Genomic DNA, 10406 nt, shown 5'->3' with positions numbered 1-10406 from the left:
TACCCGATTGATAATCCATCACTTCCCTAAATCAACATATAATAAACCTAAGCATATAAATTCACGGATATAGGTCTAGTTTCAGTTAGGAGTTACAAATGGATACAGTCTGAAACATGACAAGACATCTTGAAATATGGGTCCATATCATTAGCTTGAACTATCCTATTTTCTTGTGTCTAATTTTGGGATGAATAATCCAGTTTACTTAACTTCGCCACCATATCAGCTTCAGTAGAGAACTGAAAGTTGTTACCGCGCTTACGACAAATATTATCCAAATGATCTTGACCATTAGTGACCACGAGAATCGTTAGATCATGTGTTCCACGGCAAATCTGTGTGAATGTGGCGACTTTGTAACAAACAGAAGATATATACAACATAATACTTGGTGCACGAAAAATGGAGTTTCCGGAAACGGAAATAAGGCCGATACAGTGAAGGCTTTGTTTTAAAAATATTTCCATGGAATGAGAACTACTTTGAAATTCCGGTTTAATTTCAATACATTTCATTAAAAGTAAACAGCAATTTTTGTTTCTTTAGCTGAAAATCTAATCTTGCATGTTTTATTTCCACAATCCACCCAGAAACCCTTTAATTAGTAAGAACAGTATAGATTCGGAAGAATTTTTGTAAGTTTCCGTTGCCCAGAACTTGTACTTTTTATGGATTGGCTTGACTCTGAGTGAGTCCGCACAGAGAAAGATCAAAGGTCATACTGTCATATTTTGTTTCACTACATGCGATTTAGGCGAAATGGCTGGCAAATCAAATCCGTTGACTCAACGTTCTGGTGAGGTTGAAATGAGCAAGAATGGCTGTCTTCGGTCTAGGACTCGGCCAAAGGTCTAGTTCCCCATCTTGAACGATAGCAATATGACAACAACGTGCCAGTTGTGTTACCAGGATTTTCAACAAAGTCTTGGCATACGCCTGACCAGGACAGATTCTTTTTCCTCCTCCGAATGGAATATACGAATAACGGACATGTTCATCCGAAGTCAGCCATCTGTTAGGGTCAAAAGTCATGGGGTTCTGAATATGTGTGTCGTTGTGGTGTGTCTCCCGAATGCTGAATGCTAGTGACCATCCTTTCGGTAATGTGTATCCCTGGAATAAAGTAATTAAGATTACCAAACTTCAAGAATCTCTAGTCCTGTAACCAACAATAAAAACGACAGACAGCACAAAAGTAGTGAAAGGGGTGAGATTAGCGTCAATGGGAATTAGCATTACAAACACCCCCTGGGCGAGATTAGCGTCAATGGAAATTTAACATTAACCACCCTGGGTAAGATTAGCGACAATGGAAATTTAACATGGGCAAAAAAACCTGGGTAAGATTAGCGTCAATGGAATTTAACATTGGAGAAAGGAAAAAAAGGAAATATTGAGATTAGCGTCAAAGGCATTCGAACAATGGAAAAAAAAATATCGATTCTAGGGACAAAGGCAATTGAACATGGGGAATAGAGTTTGGGTCTGTCTAGGGACAAGGAGAATTGAACATGGGAATAGAGTTTGGGTTTGTCTAGGGACAAAGGGAAATTGAACATGTTAGAAAAAAAAACTACTTTAGGAACAAGGGGAATTGAACATGGGATTTTTTTTTTTTAAAAAAAATTTTTATAAAGGGGTAGGCAATCGAAAGGCTATCTCTTTTCGAGATATGTGGGTGGCCCTGAAAAGGGCCTTTGGGTTATGTTAATATTAATATTAACATAGACGGCATCTGTCACATCTTCTTCTTCTTCTTAAACTCCTTCTAACTGCAGGTCCATACACAAGTACCCTCTTGAGGCATCCTTGTCTTTCTATGTAAACTCTTCTCATCCATTGACTAGTATCTGTCCTATCAACAACAGTCCACTTGGACCGGACATACATGAGCATGTCCGTCCTAAACATCATGGAAGACACAAGGGTGGATGATTCAACTGTGGTCCACATCGTGAGGCGACGAGAACAGGTGAATCAATGCAGTGAACTGCGCTTATTTATAGGTAGAGGAAGGATTGAAACGGATTGAGTTCATTCACCAATCCGAACACGCGTTACAAAATTCAGTCAGTCCGCATCCAATCCGAAGAGAGCAGTCTGTGACGTCATGTGGTCTATATAGATTCGCTAGCGCCTGTGTGCTGTCAATCTATGCGACAGTGATTCAACATGACGGAAACTCAGAAAACGATCCATTGGGGTGCACCAGCAGTGGAGACCACCCAAGGGAACCCGGACTTACTTTCAGAAGAGGTACATTGGGATTTTGTGGATTTTATTACCTCGCAAGAATTTGTTCCGGAACCTTCGTCTCATTTTTCATTACCGCAAGTGGAGAATTTTAGACAGAGACAGAAAGAAGAATTGGAGAAATTTATGCAACGACAAAAGGAAGCGGAACAAGCTTTTCTCCTACAGCAACAGCAACAGCAACAAGAAGAGGTAAGAAAAAAACAACAACATGAAGAAGTAGCAGCAAAGAAACAAGAGGGTGAAAATCAAACGGCTACGGTACTGTTGGACATTTTAGCGGAGTTAAGAAGTCTGAAACAAATGTATCAGACTTCTTTATCACGACCGAAGAGAATACGACCTTCCCGAGCTAAACACGCCAACCCTGTGACTAAGCCTATCGTACCACCCTTAGTGATTTCAACCCAATCATCAGAAGTAGGCCTCGGCCGTGGCAAAGGCTTAAGGCAATTAAAGTTGATTGCTTAAACTCACCCCCTACACCAAAATAAAAAGGCCCTTTTCAGGGCCACCCACTTCTCTCGAAAAGAGATAGCCTTTCAATTTGCCAATAACTCAAAAATCAACAACAACAAAAAAACATTTTACCCTTATAGTACATGTCTGTGTATGAGTTAGTGAGTGTAGCTTCTTATTTTAAAATCAAAACTCAAAGACACTTACCTTATATAATTAATGTATTCTTTTCTCCATAGTTACAATCCAATTCACAATTCACAACAGAACACTTTATAAATTACATTCACTTCTTCTGTTTCTTTCTTTTTTACTCTCTCTTTTTTTTCAATTTCTTCACCGTCACAGTCTTTTCCTCCTCTTCCTCCTCACTTTCTTCCCTTCTTCTTTTCTTCTCCTGTTTCTTTTTCTTCACCTGGCTGCTTTCTTCCTCTGAAGAATCTCTCTCTTCTTCTGAAGAATCCCTCTTTTCTTCCGACTCCTCTTGTTTCTTTTTTGGGCAATCTGGAGACCAATGTCATTTTTCTTTACAATAATAACAGGCATCTTGACTTTTGTCTTTTCTAGCCCCTTTTTTTCTTTTTTGACGGTCTGGACACTCTGAAGACCAATGCCCTTTCTTCTGACAGATATAGCAAGTATCTTGACTTTTATCTCGAAAGGAAGGAGAGTAGTCCGTCGGCTGGTCTGAAGAGAATTTTCTAATGACCCCTCGCAAAGCTCTGATGAAACGTTCCATCTGGGTAGTCTCTTCCATCGTTGTGCTCGGTTTGAGAGTGAAATGAATAGTGAAAGGACAAGACACACACCCTTTTTATATACGCTGGTTTGTCATGACTATAAATTAGTCTATGGTGTTTAAACTTGAGTCATTTGACGTTTTGCACTCAAGATGAAACGATCCTATTCATTCGAGAAGAAAGAAGAAGAAGAAAGTAAGAGGCAGAAACGTGATCTATCGCCTCGTACCAGAGCTGAAGTCTTGGCACAAATTCATGCCAGTGATTTTGAAGAGGACATGAGTGAACCAGAATCCGAACCCTCTGAACAAAGTTCACCACCCTTAGTTAACCTTGAAAAGTACTATTCCATTCGAGAGACGGAAAAGCGCTCCTCTAGAAAATTTAGAACCACGGCTTACACCTACACAGTGAAGTTTAAAGATTTCAAGTCCGACGTACCGTTGGAGAAAGCAGAAGGGTTTATCACCGAGATGTGGGATTCTTTGCTCACCGCACTCAAGCGACAATGTCAACCCAAAGAAGATGATCGCTTGACACTATCCATAGATCACGACAGCTTGAAATCCCCTGTTTGGATCGAGTTTAGCAGACCCGCAGAACTAACCCCTTCCAAAGTCATGGACAAGATTCAACACGTACAACAATCTAATGACCAGTTTGACATCACCGATGGTAAAGCCACACTGAAAATGGCCCACGTCTCTCCTCCTCAAGGGACCGGACAACGCAATAAGGTGTTATTGGTGAACGACCTTCGCAGCACCAAAAAGAGTCTCGTCCAAATTAACAACCCTCAAGACCAGATGTGCTTAGCCCAAGCCATCGTGGTGGGACGAACCTATGCCAACAAGAACGACACGGCAGAATGGAAAAGAGCCTGGAAAACTATTCAACAATCGGACCGAGCCAAACAACGAAACGAAGCAGAACTCCTGTTGGAACAAGCCGGCCTGTCCAAAGACACACCCTGCGGCATTCCTGAAATGCAAAAATTGCAAGATGTCCTAGCTCCACGCTACACCTTGAAAGTGCACCCTCAAGAAGTGCGTGGGCCTCTGTTGTTTCGAGGGAAAGACTTTAAGGACGGAAAATACATTCGTGTCTATTATCACTATGACCATTTCGATACCATTACCACTATCACTGGATTCCTGGGATACAGTTATTACTGTGAGAAATGTGACTATGGCTATAACAATCGAGAGCAACACAAACATTGCGGATGGAAATGCCCAGGATGTTTGGCCTCTCCACCCTGTCTGAGCGAAGGACAAGAAAGAGTACATTGTCCTGCTCGTCTGCGCACGTTTGTCAGCCCTGCCTGTTACCAACAACATCTGAAGACGCAAGGTTCACAGCAGAAATGTGCTTGTCAACTGCTGAGACTGTGCCCTACGTGTCGACAAGGCCTACGTACCAATAATGCCAAGGCACACGTATGTTCAGGAAAGAAACAATGTCACATTTGTCACCACATCGTGGACATGAAACACGAATGCTACGTGCAAAAATACCAACCCCCACCAGAGAAAGAGGACGGTCACAAGAAGAAAGGCAATTTCATCTTTTCGATTTCGAATGCATGCAAGAGACTGGCATTCACATTCCTAATTTCTGCGTGGCTCATCGAGCGTGCGAGAAGTGCATTCACGAACCTATCTTCAGTCATTGCCCTCACTGCAGCAAGATTCCCGGAGGGCGTGAAAAAATCTTTCGAGGACCGAACACGTTAGCTGATTTTGCCCAATGGGTCTTAGATCCCATCGACAAGACGTGGAGCCAAGAGGACATCGAACGTTACGGAGATTGTCATCGTCATGCCACGGTGATGGCTCACAATTTCTCCGGATACGATGGACAGTTTCTTCTCAGATACTATACGGAACAAGGCACCGAACGTCCTAAAGTCACTTTGAACGGAGCCAAAATCATTTTCATGCAAGTGGGACAAGTGCAGTTTAAAGATTCGATGAGCTATTTGGCCATGCCTTTGAGTCGAATGCCTAAAACGTTTTGGAATGACAGAAATGGCTAAAGGGTACTTTCCACACTTTTTCAATACGGAAGCCAATCAACACGCCGTTCTACCCCATTTGCCTGAGGCTCACTATTACGACCCCGACAACATGCGTACCGAACAACGAGAAGCTTTCTACGCTTGGTACCAGACTCACCCCTCCGACCCTTTCGACTTTCAGGAAGAAATGCTAAAGTATTGTCGTTCCGACGTGGACATTTTACGGCGTTGCTGTGGAAAATTTCGAGAACTGTTCATGGAACACGGAGGGGTCGATCCTTTGAAAGAAGCTTGCACCATTGCCAAAGCGTGTTCCTTAGTGTATCGACAACGATTCATGCCTGAAAACACCGTGGCTGTCATCAGTCCTCAAACGACCCACTATGTCAAACGTCAATACTCGGTCAAAGCCCTACGTTGGTTACATTACTTGTGCGACAAGGAAGACAAATGGATTCAGCATGCACGCAACGGAGGAGGCGAAAAGACCATCCGAACGTATTCGGTCGATGGCTGGGACTTAGAAAACCCCAAGATCGTGTACGAGTTTAACGGTTGCTTATTTCACGGATGTCCCGTCTGTTACCCTGATCGTAGCACTAAAAATCAGTTTTTACAACGAACCATGGAAGACTTGTACCAGGACACTTGTCAGCGACGCCTAAGGTTAGAACAGGAAGGATACCAAGTGGTGGAAATGTGGGAACACGAGTACGATCACCGTATGAAAACCGATCCCGAGTTTAAACGTACCGTGGAAAGTTACAAGCTGATGGACCCCTTAAACCCGAGGGATAGTTTGTACGGAGGAAGGACCAATGCCACCTGTTTGCTGTACCAAGCCGACGAAGAGAAAGGAGAAGAAATCAAATACTTGGACGTGTGTTCGTTGTATCCTTACGTGTGCAAATTTTGTCCCTTTCCTGCAGGGCACCCACAATTTTTCACGGAACACATCGACCTGAAAAACATTCGACAATACGAAGGCTTGATCAAGTGAAAAGTTTTACCTCCCACGAACCTATACCATCCCGTCTTACCTGACCATTGTCAAGGCAAACTGATGTTTCCATTGTGTCGTACTTGTGCCGAAACGTGCAACCAAGACCAACCTTGTCAGCACACCCACGAAGAACGGGCCTTGACGGAAACCTGGGTCAGCGTAGAATTGTTCAAAGCTCTGGACATGGGATACCAACTGTTAGAAGTGTACGAAATTTGCCACTTTCCCAAGACACAACAATACCACAAGGATGACCCCAGTCAGAAAGGCATTTTCGCCGACTACGTGGATGCTTTTTTGAAACTGAAGCAAGAAGCCAGCGGCTATCCTTCCTGGTGTCACACTTCCGAAGACGAAAAGACATTCAAAGAGAAATACTATGAACAAGAAGGCATCTCTTTAGACCACATCGAGAAAAACGAAGGCAGGCGATCGTTTGCCAAAGTGATGTTAAATTGCTTGTGGGGTAAAATGGCACAACGACCGTGCTTACCCAAGACGGAATATTTGACAGAACCTTCCCGCTACTTTCAGATGATTCACGACAAAACCAAATACATGAAACACGTGGACGTCGTTCGCGAGGATTTGATCTTGGTCAATTACGAAGAAGATCTGGACTTTGTACAAGACGACCCCTTTGGAAATGTCATCATTGCGGCTTACGTGACAGCTCATGCTCGCTTAAAATTGAACGAAGCTTTAGAACTGTTAGGGGAACGTGTCCTGTACTTTGACACGGACAGTTGCATTTACATCCATCACCCGAGTCAACAGCACCCTGACATCGAAGGAGACCGTTTAGGAGCCTGGACAGACGAATATCCCGACGACAAGATTCTAAGTTTCGTCAGTGGTGGTCCCAAAAATTACGGCTACGAATACCGGGACCCACAAGGAGAATTGCACACGACGTGTAAAGTGAAAGGATTGACTCTGGATTATCGTACCAGTCGTGTGGTGAACTTTGGGGTATTGAAAGAAGCCTTGCAATCGGGAGAGAATGCAAACTTTAAAGTGACCACCTATCAACCGAACAAAATTGTACGTTTACCCACTCACCACATCGTCAGTCGACCCTTGGAAAAAGTCTATCAAATCGTGTACCAGAAGCGAGTGCGACTTCCCAATCATTTCACCTTACCGTATGGACACGTCGGTATTGGTCTGTATATAAAAAGGAACCCTAGGCAAGATCGATAGTTCATTGTGACTACCAAGACCGAGCGAACAAGATGAATACTTTCAGAGAGACACAAAACAAGTTTAGACAGGCACAATTCAAGTGTGGGGCTTCTGAAGTGGAATGCGATTGTGAGCCTTGCGACTTTTCAACCTGTGTTAGTGACGGTGCCAGAAGAACCCGTCACCCAGGACGGGACTGTCGTGGACAGGCCTCAAAGACCCTTTCGGGAGGACACAAGTGTGACCTTACCCCCTACTATAGAACTGGTTAGAACATTACCCAAGACATGTTGTACAGACACTTGTGTTTATTCCACGTTAATGGTTATCATGTGCCTTTTATCCTTATACTTAAGCCTTTGGCTTTTATGTATTTTTGTCTTTCGTATTCATGTTTGAAACATTCAATAAACGTGTTCTGAAAAAAAGTATATAAACTCTTGTCTTGTTTGTTTTCGTGTCACAAGTGACATTTCTCAAACTATGGCTACTTCTGCTGTCTCTGCTCCCTCTTCCTCCACTGTCAAAGTCATCGACGAACACTTAGATCGTGCCAGTTGGGAGGCTTTGTATCTTCGCCATCCCTTTAACATGCTCATTGCTGGACCTAGCGGTTCAGGCAAAACCGAATTTGTCAAACGTTTGATCGAACATAAACATCATTTGATCGATCGACCACCTCAGCGGATCGTGTGGTGTTACAAAGAGTGGTAATCGGGGCACAGCCTCTTGCGAGAAAGTCAAGGCGATTCCATCGTGTTTGTGGAAGGCATTCCTAAAGAAGACGACGGCATCGTCTCTGACTCCCGTCAAATCCATTTGGTCATTTTCGACGACATGTTAGGAGAAGACGAAGAAGAAATTAAACTGTGGTTTACGCGCAAAGGGCATCACCGTAATGCCAGTGTCGTTTACATCACCCAAAATTTGTTTCAACAAAGTAAAGCCCATCGCACCATCAGTCTCAATGCGCATTACGTGGTCTTGTTTAAAAGCCCTCGAGATAAATCGCAAGTGCAAGTCTTAGCCAAACAGTTAGGAACGCCTTAGCTGACTCAGGCGTACGACGATGTCACTCAAACTCCACACGCCTATTTACTCGTGGATTTGAAACCTACGACCCCCGAGGATTTGCGATTTCGTACCCACTTGTTTCACCACTGGTGCCAAGACGGAGGGCCTGTCCTGTACACGTCTCCGTCCTCGACTTCATTTCACTCCACATAAAAAAATCTATAAAAACCTCAGACCCTTTTTCGTCTGTCTCACTCACAGTGCGAACATGACGTCCCTTCAGTCGCATCTTCCCGTCAAAATGATTCGTGCCTTGTATGGCATCAGTCGAGAAAAAAATCCACAAATACGAGCTCGTGTCTTAGAAGCTAGTCTCAAAGAAGTCTTACGATGGTTCACGGTGACGGCACGTCAATTACTCCAAGGAATCATTCAGATTCCTCATCAAACCAAACGCTTTTTCGATCGAAACAAAGTCGCTTTGGTCCAACTGGCCGATCCCCGCATCGACACTCAAACCAAAAAACAAATCATTTTGAAACCTGGAGGGAGTGGTACTCTAGGAGGGGTCATCATTCGCTCACTCTTAAGATGGGATCCTAATGTCCCCAAAGTTATCCCCAAGAAAAAAGTCCAACGAAGCCCCAAGAAGAAAAAGAAAAAGACCAGGTCCCAAAGAAGAACTTCTCCAGTGGCGGGACCCTCCTCTTACCAGACACCACCCCGGGAAAAGAAAAGAAGCCCCCAGAAAAAGAAAAGTCCACAGAAGAAAACTAGTCGCAAGAGAGGCACTTCGGCCAGGACGCAACCTTTCACCCGCAAACCACGACCTGCAACGGCGGTGACCGCATCTCCGGCAGCCTCACGTTCATCCACTTCTCCGTTGATGACATCAAGAACTGAAGAGTACTTGGAGACGTTGATCACACCAAGAACTTCTCCGTTGATGACCCCAAAAGAACTTCCCCAGTGGCAGGACCCTCCAATTTAGTGGCAGTGGCTGCTGCTCACAAAGTACCTTCTCCCAAAATCAAAGTCCATGAAAGATCGGGTATGTTACAAAGTTTACTGGATTTGTCCAAGCAAGAACTGGCTCGATTTAGTCCGTTGCGTACCCCTGCACCACGTGTCATGCCTGTCCTCAAACTGATACGCCGTAAAGACAATCAGTGGCGACGCGTTCCAGTATAAAAAAGACCTGTGACCAAGTCGGGGGTATCAGTGTTTTTTTTTGTGCTCCTGAAGACTCAAAGATGTCACCCTCCAGAAAACCCCAAGGAAAGAAAAGAAAAGGACTACCACCACGTTTAGTCAAACATGGGGACATGTTATCTGTCCTGTCCAAAGCTTCTTCACCTCTACGAAAAAAACTCATTCAATCGGCCTCCAAAGAGGTCATCGATACCGTGTGCGAATGTTGTTTGAACGTTTTGAAAGGCACGATCCCTTTGTCCAAACACCAGAAACAATGCTTAAGCAAACATCGTCACGTTCTTCGCCAAATGGTTCGAAAGAAAATTCCCATTCGTCAAAAGAAGAAGATGTTGGTCCAACGTGGAGGCATTTTGCCTCTCTTGTTAGGCCCCATACTGAAAGGAGTCTTGGGAACCATGTTGGGAGGACTGGTGGAAGCAAGATAAAAAGGCCCTCGGAAGTCCCAAGATCTCAGAATCGACCCCTGACAACCCCATGGAAGGACGAAAACTAGCTTTAGTGCCTTACAAACGAT

At 44.0% G+C, this 10406-nt stretch overlaps 1 protein-coding gene across 1 annotated transcript in view; it reads right to left on the bottom strand.

Annotated features, from left to right (window-relative positions):
• LOC149795579 (cytochrome P450 26B1-like) overlaps window positions 1-10406 on the bottom strand; it is a 30287-nt gene that overhangs the window by 1000 nt on the left and 18881 nt on the right. Inside the window, exon 4 of the mRNA XM_089965414.1 lies at window positions 1-1116. This exon is cut by the window's left edge and continues 1000 nt beyond it. Coding sequence (XP_089821540.1) covers window positions 775-1116 — 342 coding nt within the window. The 3' untranslated portion in view covers window positions 1-774. The remainder of the gene's footprint in view (window positions 1117-10406) is intronic.

Source organism: Sinohyriopsis cumingii, chromosome 7 (assembly GCF_028554795.1).
Source record: "Sinohyriopsis cumingii isolate HCF-2022 chromosome 7, ASM2855479v2, whole genome shotgun sequence".
NCBI classification, from domain to species: Eukaryota; Metazoa; Mollusca; class Bivalvia; order Unionida; family Unionidae; genus Sinohyriopsis; species Sinohyriopsis cumingii.
This window is presented reverse-complemented; position numbering and strand designations above follow the sequence as displayed.